This window comes from Pelophylax lessonae (genome assembly GCF_965119305.1).
Source record: "Pelophylax lessonae genome assembly, chromosome: 1".
Taxonomy (NCBI): domain Eukaryota; kingdom Metazoa; phylum Chordata; class Amphibia; order Anura; family Ranidae; genus Pelophylax; species Pelophylax lessonae.
In genome coordinates, this window is record NC_138768.1 from 811365980 (window position 1) to 811388720 (window position 22741).

Consider the following 22741-nt stretch of genomic DNA (forward strand, 5'->3'; position numbering starts at 1 on the left):
TGGCGTCCATAGACATTTAGGATGCCTATCCTTATATCCCCATCATCGCAGGACATCAGCGTTTTCTTTGCTTTCCCAAAGATCATCCCTGGTTCCCACCAGGAGACTGAACTATCTGGGCCTAATGTTGGTTACATCCTGGGCAAGAAAGTTTCTCCTTGCGGAGAAACTCCAGAAGGTTCAGTCAACGATTCGGATGTTGCTGTCCGTCAATTGGCTGGGACTGATGGTGGCCTTCTTGGAGGCAGTACCGTATACCCAGTCTCATACCCGAATTCTCCTGAAGGAGATTTTTTTCTAATGGAATCAGAATTCCGATTTCCTGGACAATCGGATCCGGTTGAGCGAGCGGACCAGGAAGTCTCCGATGCTCAACCAGGGGAAGTCATTCCTTCCGATAGCATCCAGGTTACCAATAGGGTATCGGAACTGAGAGCGATCAGATTTTGTCTGATTTACTGGACCGAGCAGCTCTAGAGCAGCCCGATTCGGATCCAATCGCACCATGCCACGGTCGTGACTTATGTCAAGAAAGGGGCACTTAGAGTGTCCTGGTGGCCATCGAAACGACTAGCATCTTTCATTGGACGGAACGGTTTGTTCCGGATCTCCCCGCAGTGTTCACTCCGGGGGTGGGAAATCGGCAGGCAGATTATTCCAGCCATCAGATTCTGGATCAAGGGGTATGGCCTCTTCATCCAGAGGTTTTTCACTAGCTGTCCCTTCATTGGGGCACCCCGGATGTGGATCTGTTGGCACCTTGGCTCAACAGGAAAGTGCAGAGGTTTGTAGTTCGCACCCGCGATCCTCTAGCGGACGCAGCAGAAACGCTGATCGCCCCGTGGGGGCAGTATCAGCTACGGCATGCCTTCCAGCCTCTCAAGTTACTGCGGGAACTTCTTCGCAGGATAGAGGTGGAGGGAATTCCAGTTATTCTGGAAATTCCGGACTGACTTCGTCGAGCCTGGTACGCCGACTTGGTGAGGCTAGTCGCGGACGCTCCTTGGAGGCTTCCTCTCAGGGAGGATTTGCGGTCTTAGGGACCGATCTTCCATCTTGTTTTACTATCGCTGGCTTAATGGCCTGGCCATTGAGACCCAGGTACTGAAGGACAAGGGAGTGTCAGCTTCAGTTATTCCTACCTCTAGTTAAAGCAAGAAAAGCGACTTCCAGCACATGCAAGTCTTATATTGCGTGGTGTGAATCTCTTGGATTTCCCCCACATACCTATTCGGTGACCCGAATCTTGGTCTGTCTGCAACAAGGGGTTGAGCAGAAACTGTCCTTGAGCACATCAAGGGTCAGGTTTCAGCGTTGGCAATCTTCTTTCAGAAACTTTTGGCTAATCATTCCTTGGTGCGGAATTTCATCCAGGGGGTGCGACATCTGGCTCCGCCAGTGCGTGCACCCTTACCGCCTGGGATCTTAATTTAGTGTGGTCGGTTCTTCAGAAACTTCTCTTTGAAGATATTAGGGAGATTCCCTTGCTTACATTATCCCAGAAGGTGGCCTTCTTGGTGGCCATTACTTCTGCACGCAGGGTGTCAGAACTGGCCGCATTATCTTGTCGTTCCCCATATCTGGTGGTTCATAGGGATAAGGTGGTTCTTCTTCCGAATCCATCCTTCCTTCCTAAAGTGGTTTTCAGAGTTTTTCATCTGAATAAAAGTATTGTGTTACCTTCCCCGTGTCCTAAGACTAGCCATCCTTGGGATTACACTCCTGGGATGGGGTTCAGACAATCAGGGTACACTTGACTACTACGAACTTGTTTCGTAAGACGAACTCACTTTTTGTGATCACGGATAGCCCTAGAAGGGGGTTGCCTGTGTCTGCCGCGACCATATCTAGATGGACCAGTCAGACGGTGGTACAGGCTTATTCTATTAAGGGTCGGAATCCTCCGTTCCCTGTTAAGGCGCACTCTACTCGGGCGCCTAGTGTCTCCTGGGTCTTCCGCCATCAGGCGTCAGCGATCCAGGTTTTTCAAGGCGATGACTTGATCGTCGGTTCATACCTTTACATCATTTTATAAAGTTGATGTGATGGCATCGTCAGATGCCTCTTTTGGCCGCAAGGTTCTGCAGGCCGCAATCTGAGGAGACTGTTGGTCTATCTCAAGGGTTTGTTGGGTTTTTCACTTAGGTCTCTTTTTGCTCGATGAGTCCTTGATGCTTCTGGTTGGCCCTGGTTGGGCCTTCTGGATTTTGATTCTGTTAGCCCACCCCTCATTTGTGGTACTGCTTTGGGACGTCCCGAGTTGTTAGTAATCACCGAGGACTACGTCTGTCAATGAGCGACAGAAAAATGGATTTTTGTAAAATCTTACCGTAAAATCCTTTTCTCTTAAGCTCATTGACAGACGTAGTACCCGCCCCTCTGTTTTTGAGTTGGGTTGGGTTAAATTCTCTAAACACTGCTTTGTGACATAACTGATTTGCTGTCGCAGGAAGTGAGAGGATATACCCTCTGGGACTGCCCCTAGGGTGTGGCCAGAACGTTTTCTTTCCTGTCTAGTCCTACTCCTGTAGAGGGCAGTATAACCCGAGTTGTTAGTAATCAACGAGGACTACGTCTGTCAATGAGCTTAAGAGAAAAGGATTTTACGGTAAGATTTTACAAAAATCCATTTTTTCTTATACACAAGCAATGCTGAGTGTACTTTCACATTGGGGTTAATCGGTTCTTATCCCCGTGAAAGCTCTGACCGTGTAGTGTGGGGGAAGAGGACTACCAACAGTGGAAGGATGCAGCGATCAGGCAATCCTATTTACCTGATTATGAGTCAAACTCTTCTAAACAGCACAGAACTTAAATGTTTCTCTTGCGTCCTCTGACAGTCGCCGCTCACTCATACAGTCTTCACTACTGGGTATTTCTCTTATCCACAGGAGTAAGCTAGGCAGAAGATTGTTAGAAACATTCACAAAAGACTTTGCATAGACTCACCTATAGGGGGCTGTTCCTATGGTCCAATACCCCCCTGCTAGCAGCATTCCCCAATTCAGTTTGTCTTTTGCCTAGTTAGGAGTAGGCAGGCTTACCTTGGCTGTGGCTGTAGTCTCAGCCTTTTCTTCTGCTTCTTGATTTTTATTTCTGCTAAGTGATTACACTGATAGCTTTTTTTTTTTTTTTTTTTTGTTCCTGCGCTTAGTTAGTCAGACTTTGGAAGACTACAGCATTTGTGGAGCTGGGAATCGCACTGGTTGTACTAGAGCCTTAAGGAATCTCAGCCTGCCATCGAGCGTTAGCAGGCTATGCGTACGCCCAGGCTCGCAAATGACCTGTCCCTGTCCTTAGGGACAAAGCCTGCGGAGGGGCTACTTCGTTAGGATGTCTAAACTGCGGTACGCCGCTTGTTGCTAGCGTCCTGTTCGGCTGACGGCACCCCCACCCAGAGTGGGAGGCTTTCCGTCACAGAGTGGCACCCACGTTTTCGCTGGATCGCTGAGTACCATGCTACCCCTCTGTCTGTGACATTTGCTGTCGGGGGGGTGTATGTGGGGCCTCTGTTATGGGGATGGCAGTCTATTTGGAGTCTGTGATATCCCCCTCATGTCTGTCTGTATGGTTCCCGTGTGTCCCTCACGGCCCTGCGGGGGGCGCTATAGCGGTCCTGCCGCGGTGTGGGGGGTTTGCGGGGGTTCCTGTGTCCCTGGTGGTGCTTGTGCAATGTTTTGGGGGTACAGACATGTTTGTGGGGGCCGCAGCGGTGTAAAATCGCAGGGCCGCCATTTGGGGTGTGGGCAGGCTGTTTTGGCCTCATGTAAGGGCAGCAGCCATTTTCTCTGTAGTGCTTGGCGCCCTTTCGGGTGCCATCTTTAGTGTGGGCAATGTGTTTTTCCCATGTGCTCGGCGGCCATTTTCTCGGAACCTCCCCATAGACTAACATTGGCAACCATTTTCTTGTGGCTCAGACTTATGTTCGGCCTCTAGTGGCGTGACATTTCCTTTCTCCAAGCACTCAGATCGAGCTGGCAGTGTGGTATTGTATAAATACACTTCTGGGGGGCTTCTCTATTTTTTGGGGTTTATATCTCTGCTGGCAGTTATATCCTTCAGTGCTTAGTAGCACAGGCTAGTCACTCATTGTGGTACATTGCGGTGGGAACCGCCGCTATCGCCATTTTAAAGGGCCAGCGCCCCATTAGTGCCACATATCTGTGCCCGCTAGTGCTGTCTATCAGCGCACATCAGTAAAGGTAAAAAATTACCTGTTTGCAAAATGTATTAACCAAAACTAACCAAAATTAAAAAAAAAAAACTTTTTTCGTTTTAGCAAAATATAAAAACCCAGCGGTGAATAAATACCAGCAAAAGAAGGCTCTATTTGTAAAAAATTATAAAAATGTCATATGGGTAGTGTTGCATGACCGCACAATTGTCATTCAACGTGCAACAGCACTAAAAGCTAAATATTAGCCTGGGCAGGAAGGAGGTGAAAGTGCCCGGTAGGCAAGTGGTTAATTAACCCCCCCCCCTGGTAAAATACTTAACCTTTCTCCTGTGTTCTAGTAACCTTTACTGTGCATCCCTCCCTAGTTCAACAGTCTTTACAAAGAAAACATCCTCTGGCTCTTTTTTCCTACTCTGCATACTTGCCACAGCCCCATTCATTCCTAAGGGCTAAGCTGTACTCCTGAATGGCCAACATGAGTATGGCTCACCCATAGAAATGAATAGGGCTGCACTCCAATGGTGGGATCATCTAATGGACAGCTTCAGGTGAATTTGTCCTTTTTAAGTACATAGCTGTTCAGGTCCTCTACATCAGTGGTCCTCAACTCCGGTCCTCAGGGCCCACTAACAGGCCAGATTTTAAGTATTACCTTGGGGAGATGCAGACTAGAGTACTGCAATCACTGAGCAGCAAATTATATCACCTGGGATCATGTATTTCAGTTATCTTGCAAACCTGGCCTGTTAGTGGGCCCTGTAGGCCAGGGTTGAGGACCACTGCTCTACATCATTTGTATATGTAAAGATTTGTACCAAATTTTGGTGCTATAGCACTAAATGATTTTCCCCAGATTATTGTGTTGTATTACATCTGTATATGGGATTACATTTTGTTAAATGTTGTTGCACATGGCTGCTAATGTACACTCATACATACACATTTTATTTTGGTGTGGTGGACCACGTTTTAAAAAAATCTTTTCCCCTCCCAAGTTTGTTACAATCTTGGGACCTAGATTCCTATATATGGAAATCTATCTATTGTTTTACAATGTTCCTTTACCGCCTTCCTGCCCAGGCCAATTTCAGTTTTCAGCGCTGATGCTCTTTGAATGACAATTGCACGGTCATGCTGTACCCATATGAAATTTGTATCTTTTTTTTTTTTTTTGTTACACAAATAGAGCTTTTTTTGGTGGTTTTTAACCACTTCTCACAAACTGACGTACCTGTACGTCGGCTTCAAGAAGTGGTTGTACCGGGGGGGATTTCTGCAGCTACAAGCATCACCCCGGTACTGTATTTTAGAGCCAGCAGTTGGCTTTCTGGTGATAACTACGAACGTCCCCCCCCCCCCCCCCCCTCCTGCTGCTCTGCCCGGGTCTCCCGCTCCCGTCTCCTCACTTCGGTTTACTCGGTGGCAAATAGCGCCGACCTAAAAAAAACTGTCAGTTTTCAAAAATGCAGCGCTGATAAAATATAAAGTGCGAATCAATGCTTAAGCATTGATTCACACTTTATATTGTTTTATCAGCACTGCAATGATTTATTCATTTCTTTTCACAAATTGTCATTTGTTTTTGCTGGCTGCTGTTTTTAAGTATTTTGCGTGGTATACATTTTTCCAAAAAAGTATTCAAAAATGCAGATTTTGGCGTTTTGAATATTTGGAAGTGCAGTGGAGGGGTTTGAGGCCTTTTAAACCCCAGATCCCTCCATAAAGAGTACCTGTCACTGTCTATTACTGTTGCAAGGGATGTTTACTTTCCTTGTGACAGTAATAGGTTATCAGGTTTTTTTTTTTTTTTTTTGAAGTGTTAAAATTTTTTTATTTTTTTTCCTAGTTTTTATTTTATTTTTAAGCACCCCCTGACCTCTCGCACCAAAGAAAACCCATATGCAAGTCGCGTCCTAAAATGTAAACGGTGTTCAAATCACCCATGTGAGGTATCGCTGCGATTGTCGGAGCGAGAGCAATAATTCTAGCAAAAGACCTCCTCTGTAACTTAAACTGATGACCGCTAAAGCATTTTAAACCTTCGCCTCTGGAGATTTTTAAGTACTGTAGTTTGTCACCATTCCATGAGTGTGCGCAATTTTAAACCGTAACACGTTGGATATTTATTCACTCGGTGTGACATCATCTTTCACAATATACAAAAAAATTTGGCTAACTCTACTGTTTAGTTTTTTTTTAAATTCAGTGAAGTGTATTTTTTTCCCAGAAAATTGCGTTAGACTGCTGCGCAAATACCGCGTAACAAAAAATATTGCAACGACCACCATTTTATTCTCCGGAGTCTTTGCTAAAAAATTATATGGTATATGTTTGGGGTTCTAATAAATTTTCTATCAAAAAATACTGATTTTAACTTGTAAACATGTCAGAAATAGGCTTGGTCCTTAAGTGGTTAATCACCTCTGGGTTTTTTATTTTTTGCTAAATAAACAAAAATAATGAAAAAACAAATGTTTTTCAATGCTTTTTTTATAACATTTTTTCAAACAAGTTATTTTTCTCCTTCGCTGATGTGCGCTGATGAGGCGGCAATGGCAGGCACTAATTAAGTGGCACTGTTGGGACTGCACTGACAATCGGGACCCTAATTATCTCAGTGTGGAGGTCCCTTTCACACAAGCTGGTTATTAGCTCTCCTCATGCTGTCAGCGTAAGAAAAGGCATGCCAATAACCTGCCTGTTTACATTGTGATCAGCTGTGTTTGGATACAGCTGATCATGGTGTAAAGTGCCGCTGATTGGCTCTTTACCCGAGGACATATCGATCACGGAGCCCTGCCCATGGAATCACGAGAGGACATCGTATGACGCCCTCTCAGAAATGCCCGGACGCGCTGTAGCAGTCATTCGGCTATAGCGCGGTCAGCAAATGTCATCTTTCTCAATGGAGTTTGTCTACTGCTTTTCATGAGAAGGGAAGGCCCCCTGGTGGGGGTTGTTTAATTTTTTATTCTTGTATTGTTTAAACAACCAAAAAAAGAAACAAACCCTTTTTCAAAAAATTATCTGAATAAAAGTGCTTGTTACCCTTCATTCGATCATATATTCTCTTGTGCCCTTCCAGCACAGTATTGGAAAATCTGGTTGCTATGTGCAACTAGTGCAAGCACTGATAAATCATGCAGTCTTTTTGTTCTTTTTTTTATAACTGTAATACCATCTGTGTCTTTCAGGGTGAAGAGTTAACTAAGGAGGAAATTGACATTCTGAGTGATGCCTGCACTAAGCTAAAGGAGCAGAAGAAGTTACTGACAAAGGAGAAGGAAGAGCTCCTGGAGCTGAAGGATGATGTTCAGGAGTACAGTGAGGTAAGGATAACTCCACTGCAATGGTTTGAGGTTGAAATGAATAGGGCTGAAAGTATAATTGTGCATATTTCATCTTTGTGTTCAGGGGGTGCAGTATGGTGGGGCCAGTAACAGAATAGGCCCATGTTAGTGTTCAAAGGTGCAATAGACGCTTGTTATTGGTCAGGATTACCATGCAGGATTGTGGTGGGGTGACCAATTTCATGTTCGTATTGAGGTACACAGTGTGGTGGAGAAAGTAACTGAACATGTTAGTGCTTACTGGTGCAATGAGGAGGGGGGGCAATAAAAGAATAGATTCCATGTAAACATTCAGTAAAAGTGTTTTTTTCATTTCTCACCTTGATTTTAAAGGATTTGGAAGAAATGAAGAAGGAGCTTTCAAAAACTGGGCATGACTTGGTGGTTGAAGAATCAAAAGCCAGTAAGAGATTAACCAAGAAAGTTAATCATATGATTAATCAGATTGAAAGGGTCATCGTTGAATTGGAGAATGAGGACCGGGTACTGGATGAGCAGGCACCAAGTGGTGTTGCCCCACCTGTTGGGTAAGTGGGGAATGATTGGTGATTTCCATTGGAAATATACAATGTTAGTGTAATTAGTGGCACGCTATTTGCTTCATGTGTTACTGCTGGTGAGCCAGTTTTGAGACAGGGAGTTAGGACTAATAATCACCTGAGTAGTGAATTCCACCTGTCATGTCTTCCATGTTCACTTACTGTCATGCAGTTTTTATTGTTAAAAGTGCTAGCTACTATATATTACATAAATGTTTAAATCTGAAGTTTAGCTTAAAAAAATAAACATTCTCTTCAGCTTTAGTGACCTAATTTACCGGTAATGAAGTGTCCCTGTGTCCCATGTTGTATAGGCAGCTGGATTCTGTAAAAATCGTCTATACAAAGATGCCTGGTCCTCTTCCTACTCTTAGACTTTCAGTGTTGTGAAAGTTAAGTGTTGGGTTTTCTGTGAAACAAGGAATAGACTCCCAACAAGAGTCTTTCTCCTTCTCTAATGATAAGCCTGTATTCACACAGCAACTGTGAGCTGCCACAGGGATTCATCGCTGCAACAGCTCTTCATTACCGGCTGCAGTAGGGGGCAGTGTGGTGCGCAATTCAGCTCCCCTATTTTTTTTCTAACTTTATCTAACAAAAGTACACTTCATTCACAGCAATGTACAGCACTGCTATGCACTGCGTTAACTGTATATCGCTGTGCGATTTGGCACATTATTAATGTCTTCATTTTATCGCAACTCGCTGCATTGTATCGTAAATCTGACACAAAGGAAAAATGTATTTCCTGCGTGTTTCTATGGTGACAGACATTTGATTGTGCTGTAAAACGTGTGGCACCACATAGTGTGAATTCATCCTAAACATTTCATTGTTACGCTGAATGTAACACATTCCCTGAATAGGGGAGAGTCTGATGAATGAGAGGATTCTCTCTCCCATTCACAGATTGTGTTGCATGCAGTGTACACTATGAAACAACTTGGAGGGGGCCGGTCCCCATCAGGAGCTTGTTTACAGAAAACCCGAAGATTTTAACGCCCGCAGCACCAGAAGTTCAGCGAGAGAAATTCTATTGCACAGAAGATTTCTACAGAATCCAGTAGCCTGCACAACATTATACATACACTACAGGTAAGTTAGGTCACTAAAACTGTAAACTTGATATTTTTTTGGCTAAACTTCAGCTTAAAAAGTCTGATTTATGCTGGAGTAATTCTTAGAGAACAAGTCTCCTGGTGGATTGTGCAGTAATTTGGATCTGTAGGCATGAGTACTTTAAAGGCTAGGTTCACCTTTGAAAAAAATAAAAAATGTACATCTTTTTGCAGGTAAAAAAAACTATTTTTTATTTTTTTTATTTTTTATTGGAAGCCTGGAAAGCATTGCACCCACGATCAGCAGATCTTGGGTGCAATGCAAGGCTCTTGCAAACTGTAAGTTGTTTGGCCGTACATCGTACAGCCAAACAGTTAACATACTAACAGGAAGCATCAGTGCTGAACATTGAGAACTACAAGCCGACAGCCGCAAAGGATGCTGGACCTTGTACTTTTCTATTCACAGAACTCTGTGAATAAGTGACGTGGCCGGGCAAGCCAAGCACCCCACGTCCACGTTCTTTGAAGAGGATGACCGAGTGCCAGGGAGGAAAATCGCCTGTCACATGGGGGGTTCAGGGGCCAGGTGATTTGTAACATTTTACACCCTGCATATGAGTATAACATGTTACAGAAGGTGAATTTATCCTTTAAGTAGCTGAGCTTTACTACTTGGGGATTACTTGATTTTGATTTAAGCCCAGTACAAAAGTATCAAAAGTCAGCTGGTTAAGCAGAAACCGGCCAACTGTCTAACATAAGCCATGGGGGGGGGGGCAATAGAACAGCAAGAGAGATCCCTGCATTACACATTGTTTTGCCGGGATCTGTTTTTTTTTTTTTTTCAACCTGCTGATTGAACGGAAAAAAACTGAATGTGTATACACAGCTTTGCTTGTGTTTGTTCCCTGTCAGAGCAGAGGTGTTAAACTTTTAGGCTGTCCTATCTAAAGCCTCAACTCAATTGTTCTAGTAAAAGAAAATATGTTAAGCTAACAAGCTCTAGTTTCTGTGGGCTGTCTTTCACTTGTCGCTTTGCCCCAGAAAATTGAGAGAGAAAATCTGTGAAATGCAGGACCACTTGCAGATCCAGAGCTATGGTCCAGGGAAAGGAGCCTTTGTGTGTAGACTGTGATTCACAGAAGTTTTAAAAAAACAGATAGGACTCGAGTTTACATTTGCTCTCATCTAAGGGCCTTCGGGTTGGGATTTAGTAGTGTTGTAATAGGGCACTTAAAACATTGGTGCTTCTTTTTAAAGAATGTTAAAGCAAACCAAAAGTGCCAAAGAAGTAGCTTATCCTTCCATGCTCCTCACACACCCAGCTACTTCTATGTCAGGTCCAAATAAGCCTGGTCCTGTCTCCCAATCCTATTGAGTAGTTAGGCTGTGAAATGGGCAGAGCAAGACCCCTGAAACCAGCAGGAGATGAACTGGAAAATGGGCCTGACATAAAAGCATATTGGTAGGTGCCTAATTTGTGCTAACAGCTCTGTAATAGGTACTTAATTTATGCTTCAGGTTCACTTTAAAACTTTAATCAGTTCTAAGCACTGTATATGATAATCTGTACTTTGTTTAAAATCACTATACACAATCACCCCTTATTATTCTGAGTGCATGGTAATGTAATCACTTGAGTAGATGAGGCCTTTTCTGTACTCTGAGTAATAGTAGTTAACCAGGGATGTTCAATAACCTGATAACCTTTTTAAATTTATAAAATATGATATGAGAGCAGCTCTTGTGGTTGGCTTTGTCATCGGACTGCACCATTGTCTGAGACCACTATATACTGTGCTCCTCATTTATGGAATGCAGCATTGTCGAAAGCCGACTAAACATGGATTAAAATTTGGCCAGCTCAGCAGGGACTGGCTAAATTTCGATTTATGCATGAGGACAGTGGTTGTGCAGAAGCCGATCTACAGATAAACTTTCATACAACCAACCTGTTGGCGAAAATGCCACTCGATTAGCGCCCCCGGTTATAGCTGCCAGCACTGATAAGTGTATTCTGTTGGCGGGGAAGTCTCCCTGCTGTTCATTGTGAGTGATTCCACCTATCCACCTCGAATGTGTAGATGGGGGAATTGGGTCGGTTTTTTTTTTTTTTTTTTTTTTTTTCGTTCAAAGCGCTGATTGCACAAAGAAAATGAAGAATATATGGGCTGCTATACTGTGCTCATATTCAAATACAGCATTTTTGTCTAGGGCTGCTATACTGTGCCGTACTTTTTTGGAATGCAGCGTTGTCTAAAGCTGGGCATATAATGATCGAAGTTCAGCAGACACTGTCCAAATTTTTTGTTCTGTTTTTGGCCCTCCCTGTTTGACAGAATTCAATCAATAGATCACACTGGAAAAGTTTTGTTGCTCAGCGGCTGCAATAAGTATGCTTCTTTGTCCCAGGAACAGATCAATGGACCGTGTAATGGTTTAGTGCAGAACAGAATGGAATACATTTGAATAGAAGTTGTTTAAGCATCCCATCCTTCTTACTCATCCGCTTAGGTGTTTGCATTTACCAGCGCACTCTCTATATAAATTTAAGTGTAGATTGCCATGTCTTTAGATTTGCTGTTCATTTCTTACATACATAAACTAAATGGCATTACTATCGAGCAGGGATCTCAATGAGATGATAGTGTAATTGCACTGTCCTCCATTTCCATGTTCTTCCAAGCCTATGTTTGAAAGTTCCATCTTAAATTGATTGTAAACGTACATTTAAAAAAAATATCAACTGTCATATTTTCCTCCCCTGTGCAGTACTTTTGCACAGAGCAGCCCTGATCCTCTACTTCTTGGGTCCCCCCCCCCCCCCTGCCTAATACCCCCATACCAAGCCACTTGCTCTCGGGGCACTCGTGCTGGCTGGATCTTGAGCCTGGTCTGTGTGTCTATTGACATACAGTGCTGCTCAGCCCCGCCCCTCAGTCTCTCCTTACAGACTGGGATTGACAGCAGAAGGATCTAATAGCTCCCACTGCTACCTTAATGTCCAGTGAGGAGAGTGCCACTGCTCTCTGGCACAGGGTTGGATCAAGATCCGGCTCGGGTAAGTATTTAGGGGAGGCTGGGTGGGGGGGGGGGGGGCAGAAGACTCAGAACAAATAAATTCTACCTTTACCACCACTTTAAATGACTTCTACCGATTGGAATGCAGCTACTACCGTCTTTTTAGCAAAGTTCATTTGGCTTAAAGTGTAGGCCAACCTTTTTTTTTTTTTTTTCATTCTAGTTTTAGGTAAGGTAGGGAAGGGCTAAAACCTCAGTATGGCTTTGTTTTTTGCTGCCTTTGTTCCAGTGGTGAGTTTTCCCTTCACTTTCCTGTGTTGGAGATGCAGCAGGATGTAAGTGGATATAGGAATGGAATTCCCATCTTGGAGAGTTGTCACATGAACAGCTGTCTCTATTGAAGGATTTTACCACGCCTCTTGATCTGATGACAACTCTAAATATTTGGAATTCCCCTCACTTGTGTGTCAAAGGCAATGGTCACCAGGACAAATATGGACAAGACCACACTTAATTCTTGACAAAGGGTTTAACCCCCCTCTACTAACCCAGGTATTTCTCTATCGTCCATTCACAGATGCAGCCTCCATCTTCATTAGCTGAATGGTTATGCTCCTTCCTGCAGGAGTAGTCTAGGCAGGAAAAATATAAATGTGCACGCCCACGGGGCCGTCCCAACATGCATTACCCACACACCCTCTGCTCAGGAAACCAGTTGTTTCTGCCTAGAGAAGGAGTAGGACCTAGGTTTCCTGCTGGGACTTTGGTATGTTATTCTTTTCAGAATATTTTGTTTTATTTCTCTTTACTCACTTTGCTAGCTAGTGTTCAGGGGGATCCTCCTGGTGATCTGCAAGCAATGCTGGCTGGGGCTTTGCTTTTCGGTATGGGGATGAGCCTGCGAGCGGTTTCCTCGCCGGGACGCATCGACCTGGAATGCCGTGAGTGGCAGCACCCCCACTTCGGGTGGAAGGAGGTCTGCCCAGAGCGGAGCCCACCCGGTCCATGGTATGGTGGGTAAATGTGCCCCCATTGCCCCTGGTGGCCTTGGGGTGATGTGGGCCCTCTCCTGGGGATAATAGGATTTGTACCTCCTAAAAAATCCCCCTGACCTTCCAGGTACCCGGCCTCTGTGCCCTGTCTCCCTCCCGTCCCAAACGGGAGCTATGTAACTGGGGCGCCTGGCATCCTGAAGGCGGTGGCAATAGTACCTTGTTCTTGCTGGGTTTTGTAGATCCTTGAGGCCGCCTTTGTGGGGGTCCCTGGCCACATGGCATGCCACCATCTTAAGTGTGGGCAATGTGTATATTTTGCCGAGTTACTTGTATGGAGCAGCCATTTTCCCTGAGCTTCCTATTAAAATGCATTGGCACCCATTTTTGTGTAGTTCTGTTGTACTGCACTAGCAGCGTGACCTTTTTCATCCAGGCTGAGGTCACTTCCTGCGATTCTAATTCCTGCTGCAGGCCGTTCAGGAGGGTTCTCTCTGGAGGTGGTACAGTACTAGGGGCCTCTGCGGGCATATCCCTGCACACTCTGCTGTTGGTCTATATTAATGGGGGAATCTGCAGACCGCTGTGATCGGCGGTGGGAACCATGATTGGCGCTTCTTAAAGTGACAGTACTCCGTTTTTCTGCAACTTTGAAAATGGAGTCCGAGTCTGTATTTTCTCCCTCAGACCAACTCTGTGCGACTCCTGGATAGTCCGGATAGCAGTCGCTGGCCGCGATTTCAGCAGCTCTGGAAAGCCTGGCGACAAAAGTTGATTTTGTCATGAAAAAGGTTAATGGTCAAAAACGGCCGCTGCCTACTCCATCTTTGGTGGAGTCCTCTGATTCAGAGGCTGATGTGGTCACCACGGACGCCCCTCTACCTAAAGGGTCACTGTCCTCGCAGTCAGATGGTGAAGAGGGCCTGTCTTCAGCTGCAGCGCAGGAACGCGCTTTGGTGGAAACCCTGATTGTTTCAGTGAGGGAAACCTTAAAGTTGGCTGATGTGCCCACGCCTGCAGGGACACGGGTGGCCTTTTGGCTCCCGCAAGACCCGAAAGTCTGGCAAGGTTTTTCCCTGTCCCGAGACTTTTCTTGATATTGTGAATGACCAATGGTGGCACGTTAAGCACGTGCTAGTTGTGACAAAACACTTTATACACTGGTATCCTTAGGCTGATACAGTCTCCAACCGCTGAACGGTGCCACCTAATCTACCATTGTGCCTGTTGAAGATTGCCTGGTTTTTACAGATCCAGTGTACAGGCAGGTGGATTTTGTGGCCTCCATCAATATTAAGGATGTTAAGGATGTGTAGCTCCACGTCCCCATATTCGAGGGTGGAATCACTTTCCCGCCATCTTCACGTGTTGTCGGGTTCCATCTTGAAACTGGTCTTTGTAACTGTGTTGGTATCACAGACAGTTACAAAATGGAATAGGGTTCTGAAAGGGAGCTTGGAACCTGACTTAGTTTCCCCAGAACTGATGGCACTTTTGGACCAGATGGCCTAAGCCCTGGTGTTCCTGTGTGATGCGTCCCTGGATGCGGCTCCTCTGGTGGCCAGAGTTTAGGCCCTGGGGATTGCTCTAAAGCGCATGGTTTGGCTGAAGAGCTGGTCGGCTAACAAAGCTTCCAAGATAGCCCTGACAGATCTCCCTTTTCTGGGAGAGCGTTTGTTTGGTGACTCACTGGATGAGTTGATCAAGGGTCCGACTGGCGGGAAGAGTACTCTTCTTCCTCAATCCCCCAAAGGTGAAACATTCCTTGCTAAGCGGGGTCCTTCCTTTACTGCACATAGACGTTTTTTTCGTGTCCCCACAGCGCAAGAAAAAGGTAAGCTGTTCAGAGCTTCTGGAGGGGTTAAGAAGCACTGGGGCAAGCCTAAGACCAGTCAGTCTGGTGCTGCAGACAAGTCCTCTTCACTATTAAGGGGTGCCCTCACACGTGTCTGTGGTGGGGGGGGGGGGACGTCTGCCCTTCTTTCAGGAACCCTGGACTTCCTTCGCTCAAGACAAATGGGTTTGTAAACTGATTTGTTCCGGGTTCAAAATCGAATTTTGGTCCCGGCCGGAGGACAGGTTTTTTTCAGTCAAATCTTCACCTGTCTCCAGAGTGTATAAAAGATCGTTCGTATGGAGTCCATTCGGTTTGTGGTGGCGTCCTTGAATCAGGGGGATTTTTTGGCCTCCATCGATATTAAGGATGCGTATCTCCACGTCCCCATATTCGAGGGACATCAGCGATTCTTTTGCTTTGTGGTGGCAGAGGAGCACTTTCAATTTGTGGTGTTACGCTTTGGTATTGCCTCTGCTCCCAGAGTTTTTTTTTTTTTTTTTTTTTTTTTTTTACCAAGGTCCTGGCCCCTGTGCTGGCCTTGTTACATCAGAAAGGAATATCAATTTTGGGATATCTGGACAGTCTCCTGTTGCGAGCAGACTCTCCTTCGGATCTGTTGGACAACATTTCTATTACAGTTCAGACCCTTCAGGAATTTGGGTGAACAATCAATTTCAAGAAATCTGCTCTGCCGCTATCCGTACGGGTCATTTATCTGGGGCTAACTCTCGACTCCGCTCTAGCTAGGGTCTTTTTCCCCTTGGAAAAGCTTCAGAAGTTGCAAAGGGCGATGAAGTTGCTGATGGAAACTGATCAGTCCTCCTTGCAGCCTTACATGAGGGGCCTGTCTGATGGTGTTGACCTTCGAAGCGGTCCCGTTTGTTCAGTCTCATTCCAGGTCTCTGCAGAAAGATTCTGGCAAAATGGAACAGGGACCCTCCGTCATTGGACCAGAAGATTTGAGTCATCTCACGAAGTCGACCCTATCCTGGTGGATCCAGTCTCCTGCTCTGTCAGGGCAAGTCCTCCCTGCCCCTGTTCTGGACAGTGGTCACCACGGATGCCAGCCTGTCCGTCTGCGGTGGAGGGCTGGTGAAGCTCTTGTGCCCAGGGGACTTGGGTGTCAGTCGTCCTTGCCGCTCAATATTCTGGAGCTCAGAGCGATCAAGTTCTGCCTGTTCCACTGGACGAGCCTGTTACGCGGTTCTCCGGTCCGGATACAGTCTGACAATGACACGGCTGTGGCTTCCATCAATCAATAAGGGGGCACCAAGAGTGCCCTGGCGGCCACGGAGGTGGCCGAGATTCTGGTTTGGGCGGAAGCCAATGTTCCAGCTCTTTCCGCTGTCCACATCCCGGGTTTGGAGAGTTGGCATTCGGATTACCTGAGTCAGGTGTTGGATCAAGAGGAATGGTCCCTTCATCTGGAGGTGTTTCATCTCCTTTGTGCCCGGTGGGGAACTCCGGAGGTGGATCTGTTTGTGTCTCGCCTTAACCGAAAAGTCCAGAGGTTTGTGGCCAGGTCTCGGGATCCTCTAGCCGGCGCCACAGACGCTCTGGTAGCTCCTTGGAGACAGTATCGGCTGAATTATGCCTTTCCCCCCCGGCTTGTACTTCTGCCGAGGTTTCTTCATCGGGTGACGGTGGAAGGCATTCTGGTCATTCTGGTGGCACCAGACTGGCCTCGTTGGTTTTGGTACGCAGACCTGGTAAAAATGGTCGTAGATCCTCCATGGAGACTTCCTCTACGGGAAGATCTGCTGTCTCATGGACAATCTCTCATCCTGCTTTACGGTCGCTGGCATTAACGGCTTGGATGTTGAAAACAAGGTGTTGAGGGATAGAGGCCTTTCTGACTCGATGATTCCTACCCTTTTGAAGGCCAGGAAGTCGACGTCTAGAAAGATCGATCGTCGTACGTGGAAATCGTACATTTCATGGTGTGAATCGCTGCAACTGCACCCTTGCTTGTTTTCTATTGCTAGGGTTTTGGCTTTTTTACAAAAAGTTATGAGCAGCACTTAGCGTTGGGCACTATCAAGGGCCAGGTGTAAAGCCTTGGCTATTTCCTTCCAATGTCCATTGGCTACTAATAGCTTGATTCGCACTTTTATTCAGGGGGTGCGTCATCTGGCTCCTCTGAGGAGGTCTCCGTTACCTACGTGGGATCTCAATCTGGTTTTGTCTGTTCTTCAAAAGCCTCCTTTTGAGAATATTGCGGAGATTTCTCGGCTTTCCTTGTCGCAGAAAGTTGCCTTCCTGGTGGCTATTACTTTTGCTCGCAGAGTATCTGAATTGGTGACGCTGTCCTGTCGTTCACCTTATTGGTGGTCCACAGGGATAAAGTGGTTCTGTGACCTAATCAGTCTTTTCTCCCTAAGGTGGTGTCGGTTTTTCATCTTAATGAGGACATTGTGTTGCCTTCCTTATGGCCTAAGCATCCCAAGGAATTTGCCTTGCACTCTTTGAATGTGGTTCGGGCGATAAGAGTTTATCTGACGGTTACGGAGTCCTGTAGAGATTAAGACTTTGTCCTTGCGTACGGTGCTTGCAAAGGTTTGGCTGCGTCTGCTGTGACCATTTCGAAGTGGATCAGGCAGATGGTTGTTCAGACTTATTCACTCAAGGGTCAGGTTCCTCCTTTCCCTGTGAAGGGGCGCATTCTACTAGAGCCTCTTGGGCTTTTCGTCATCAGGCCTTTGTTGTACAAGTTTGTAAGGCAGCGACTTGGTCGTCTGTGCACACCTTTACAAAATTCTACAAGGTGAATTTATTGGCTTCTTCGGATGCCTCTTTTGGCCGCAAGGTTTTGCAGGCTGCTGTTTCGTTATCAAATGTTTTGTTTCTCTTAGGGTTCTTTTAACCTGGGTGAGCTCCTGTTTGGTTGTGCTTCGTTACCCAGTGGGCTTATTTTAGCCTTGGAGTTTACATTACTTTCTGGTTGAGTTCTTTCCACCCCTCATGCCTGTACTGCTTTGGGACATCCCATTCAGCTAATGAAGATGGAAGCTGCGTCTGTCATGGGACAATGGAGCAAGTAGGATTTTTGTAAGATCTTAACCGTAAAATCTTTTTCTCTGAAGTTCATTGCTGCCAGATGTTTTTTTCCTTCACTGCTTACAACTAAACTGGCTTGCTGAGCAGAGGGTGTGTGGGTTATGCATGTGGGGATGGCCCCGTGGGCATGTACATTTACATTTTTCCTGTCTAGACGACTCCTGCATGGAGGAGCATAACCATTCAGTTAATGAAGATGGAGGCTGTGTCTGTCAATGGACTTCAGAAAAAAGATTTTACGGTAAGATCTTACAAAAATCACTTGTGTGTCAAAGGCAAAGGGTCACCAGGACAAATATGGACGAGGCCACACAAGTCTTGACAAAGGGTTGACCCTTCTCTACTAACCCAGGTATTTCCTCTCACTTCCAGTTTGGCTATGGGACAGGAAGTGAAGGGAAATCTCCCCAATGGGACACAGATGGTGAAAAAAAATCTGACGGATTATAACTCTCCCTTGCTCTATACAAATTGAAAAAAAGAAAAGTTTTGCCTGTAGTTCTACTTTAATCAAAAATTACCATATATAAGTTTACATATACTTTAGGAAAATTATATCCGTCATGCTTTGGTTTCGCTGCTGCCAATTATTAGTTTACTATTAAATAAGTGCTATATTAAAGAATAGGGTTTAATGGCCAATTGAATTTTTAGCAAAACTCATCTATTCCAATTGATGCTGCATAAAAACAATGACTTTTAAAGGTTTTAATACAGTCTTTATAACAGCCTCAGTACTGGTCCAGATTCCTTTCCCCAAGTAGCTGCCTCAGAGGAACTGCTGCGGTCTGTGTGAAAACAGCAGTCTCTCTGTATCTTTGTGAAACACCCTCCGTAAGTCAGATCTAGAGCTCTCCAGTTAGCAGGGAGTGTGAGCATTGCTTAATGCACCGCTTTAGGTAGAATTCCAGGATAAACTCAAATCTTCAAAATGTTCCCTCCCCCTTCCTAATGTCTGTTCTGTGTAAGAAAGATGTGTATGCTTACCTCTTTTCAGGCTGCTGCGATCCACTCACTTGATCTCCCTTGTGTCAGCCAGTGCTGGCTAAAGGGGAGAGGAGGAAGCACCTAACAATGGCTGGTAATCTTTGGGCGCTGTGACATCACCCCTATGCCCTACTATGGTCTATTCTTTGTCAGCGTTCCCTTTTCTCCCCTGCATCCGCTACTTGCTGATACTGGAGCCAGATCATATGACCAGCTGGAGCAGCCTGAAATTAGGTTAGTATACAGATCTTTCTTACACAGGTTAGTCAGCATAGATGTCAAGAGGAAATGGGAACATTTTTAAGATTAGCTAGCTTCATCCTGGAATTCTATTTTCTCTATCGCTCATTGACAGACGTAGTCCTCGGTGATTCAACACCCTCGGGTTATGCTGCCCTCTACAGGAGTAGGACTAGACAGGAAAGAAAACGTTCTGGCCACACCCTAGGGGCAGTCCCAGAGGGTATATCCTCTCACTTCCTGCTCTAGCAAATCAGTTTTTCTCTAGCGCTCATTGACAGACGTAGTCCTCGGTGATACACCACCTTCGGGTTATGTTGCCTCCACAGGAGCAGGACTAGACAGGAAATTAAAAAGCTCTGGCCACACCCTAGGGGCAGTCCCAGAGGGTATATCCTCTCTCTCTCTGCCTCAGCAAATCAGTTATTTTCTGTCTAGTTAGGAGTAAGGACCTAGATACCTTGCTGGGATCTTAGGTCCTGGCAAGAATTTTTTCTTAAAGGATTTTTTAGACCGCTTTTTTTCTCCAGTGTTCCTGTGAGATCTTCAAGCAAGAAAGCTGAACTGGGCAACGGGCTGGATGTTGAGATCCGGTGGTCACCCCAGTTCAGCCTACGAGCGCGTGCAGGCCATAGCTCCGCGCTGGGTCGGCCGCGACAAAGTCCCATTAAAGGACTGTCCACGCGAGTTAAACGTCTCGCTGAAACGCCAAAGACCATGAGTCACGGCGTCCGTATCGGTCGACAGCCCTCCCGCCCCGGTGGAGAGGGGTACTGTCAGGAGTTGGTGCCCGCCTGGTTCCGGTATGGTGAGTAGTATGTTCCCCCTTTCCCCCTGACGGGTTTTGTGGTGAACGCGGGCCCCTCTCTGTATGGTAAGATAGAGTCCCTTTCTATCCTACAACATGACACAGATCCTCCTACTTTGAGTGTGATTTTATGTGTGCAAAAAGCCAGGAGGCTTGGTTTGGAATCTTATGGGTTAAGAATAAGCTACCTACCAGTCAGAAGCCACGGACATGTAGACTGCCTTCCTAATCAGATCTCCAGCTATTAGCAGGCCTCCCGAATGGCCATGCGGTCCGCCAGGGCCGGTACCGCCAACCACGCCATATCCCCATGCAGTGAGAGTGTTGTGTGCCCTGCAGCACACCGCTATTCAGTACGGGCCGCCGCCATTTTTTTTGCTGGATCGCACAAGCCGCCATTTTGGCGTAGCCTCGTGTCTCCAGCATGGGGGCGGCCATGTTTGAGGTGATCCAAACACCTCGTGGAGCTTGGGGGAGGCGCCGGAAGGCGTACAGAGGGGCGGAGCCGCCTCCTTTCTTCCTGGGCAGCCAGCCAAAAGACTTCCTGTTTGTTAAGACAGCGCTGTAACCTGTTGCAGTTAAACTCTGAGCATCAAGTGGTGAGCCTGGGGGTCTATCTCTCTCCCTCTCTCGATCGATAGGGATCCCTAGCAGGTAACACTAAGGGGCTTTTGTGGCGCTGGGGGTCTGAAAAAAAAAAAAAAAAAAGTTTTTTATTTTTGAATTCTATTATCCAGGAAGTGACTGGAATTATCATGGACCCTGCCACACATATTCCCCCACCTGTTTCCCTCGAGGGGGCCACGGGACCCGCCGGTGCACAGAGTATAGAGTCATTTACAGCAATTTTGGAGTCTATGGTGGCTCGGGTGGAGGCGGCCTGTCAGGGACGGGGGTCAAGGAAGCGACCCCCGCCTACCCCTATACTATCTGACACCTCTGACTCTGATTCAGAGATGGTCACTGCAGTTGCAGGTTCCTCTGCAAGGGCTGTTATCCCAGGTAAAGCCCCCTCAGACAGTGAGGAGGACGCTTCTTCTCCTGCTATTATTCAGGAAGAAGCATTGGTGGACGCACTAGTTGTGGCAGTGCAGGAAACCTTAAAACTTGAGGCTTTACCGGCAGAGGCAACTGAAACAGAGGTTCCTTTTGGGACTAATAAGCCCATCAAAACGGTGAAGGTTTTTCCTGTACCCAAATGTTTCGGTAATCAGATTAAAGGAGAATGGGAGCATTCTAAACGTACCTTTACTATTTCCAAGCGTATTGCTAGACGCTATCCGTTTGAGGAATCCATCATTAAGAAATGGACGGTACCACCAGTGGTGGATCCACCTATTTCCAGGCTGAATAAAGCCACGGTTATTCCAGTGGAGGACACTTCGTCCTTTAAGGATCCGGTGGATCGAAAGATGGAAGCAGAGTCCCGCACCATCTTCTCTCTGATAGGGTCAGCATTTAGACCAGTAATTGTTATTGGTCTAGTTTCCCAGACACTTACGGAATGGGCGAAAATGGTACGCCAAGATCTTAGGGGAAAAGATATTCCCCAGGAGACATCTGATTTGATGGAACAGATTATACAAGGGCTACAGTTTATCTGTGACGCAGCCTTGGACACTACTCCCTTATTAGGGCATGCATCTATGTCAGCGGTGATCCTCAGACGTGTGCTGTGGTTAAAATGCTGGTCAGCTGACCTAGGTTCCAAAAAGACCTTGACAAATCTCCCCTTTCAGGGGAATCGTCTATTTGGGGCCAACCTAGATGAAATCATTAAGGATGCCACTGGGGGCAAGAGCACTTTTTTGCCACAGGCTGCTAAAGCTAAGGGACCTCGCAACAAGCGAGGACCTTTTTTTACCGCCCATAAAGGGCGCCCGGCTGGTACTAGCGGGAGAGGCAAGACTCCTCCAGGAGGGTTCAAGAAGGGCTGGTCGGACAAGCAAAGGACCAACCCAGCCAAACCCGAAGCAAAGGAGTACACAGCCTGAAGGTGCGCCCCCACCCGGTTTCAGGGTGGGGGGACGTTTTCACCGGTATTCAGGACATTAGATCGAGCATCAACCACTACTACCGGTGCGATTCTTCCCTTCCAACATTTAAGTACTACAGGAAGCGGTAGTTACCGTTCCCTGAATAGATCTTTTCCTTTACCTTTTCCTAAGATTAGTCCCGATACCTCACAGGAATCGGATCTGGTTGACCAGATAGGCCAAGTAGCCTCTAGTCGGGTGACTTCGGTCCCTGAGGTTCAACCAGAAAAGATCACCTTTCCTGATTACTATCAGGTATCTGATAAATGTGTGGGAACAGAAAACGACCAGACTTTCTCGGATGGTCGGGGCCAGATACCTCTAGGGACGCCTGGTTCAGATTCTATCAGCGCCAGTGGTCCTAGAAATTCTAGGCTGGCCTCCTCAAGCCGGCCTGGCCGACTTGGACATGTTAGTCGTAGACGTTCCGTGGGAACTTCGTCTCAGGGAGTGTCTGTGGTCTCAAGGACCAATTTACCATCATGCTTTACAGTCGCTGGGTTTAATGGCCTGGCCATTGAGACCCAAGTACTGAAGGACAGAGATTTGTCTACTTCAGTCATTCCTACCCTTATTAAAGCAAGGAAAGCGACTTCCAGCAAAGTCTATTATCACACATGGAAGACTTATATTGCG

The 22741-nt window shown here is 46.3% G+C and overlaps 1 protein-coding gene across 2 annotated transcripts in view; it reads left to right on the top strand.

Moving 5' to 3' along the window:
* LETM1 (leucine zipper and EF-hand containing transmembrane protein 1) overlaps positions 1 to 22741 on the top strand; it is a 113449-nt gene that overhangs the window by 80349 nt on the left and 10359 nt on the right. For both annotated transcript variants that reach the window (XM_082243756.1, XM_082243757.1), the window contains exons 11-12: positions 7372 to 7506; positions 7861 to 8054. In XM_082243756.1, the coding sequence (XP_082099882.1) occupies positions 7372 to 7506; positions 7861 to 8054 (329 nt within the window). The remainder of the gene's footprint in view (positions 1 to 7371; positions 7507 to 7860; positions 8055 to 22741) is intronic.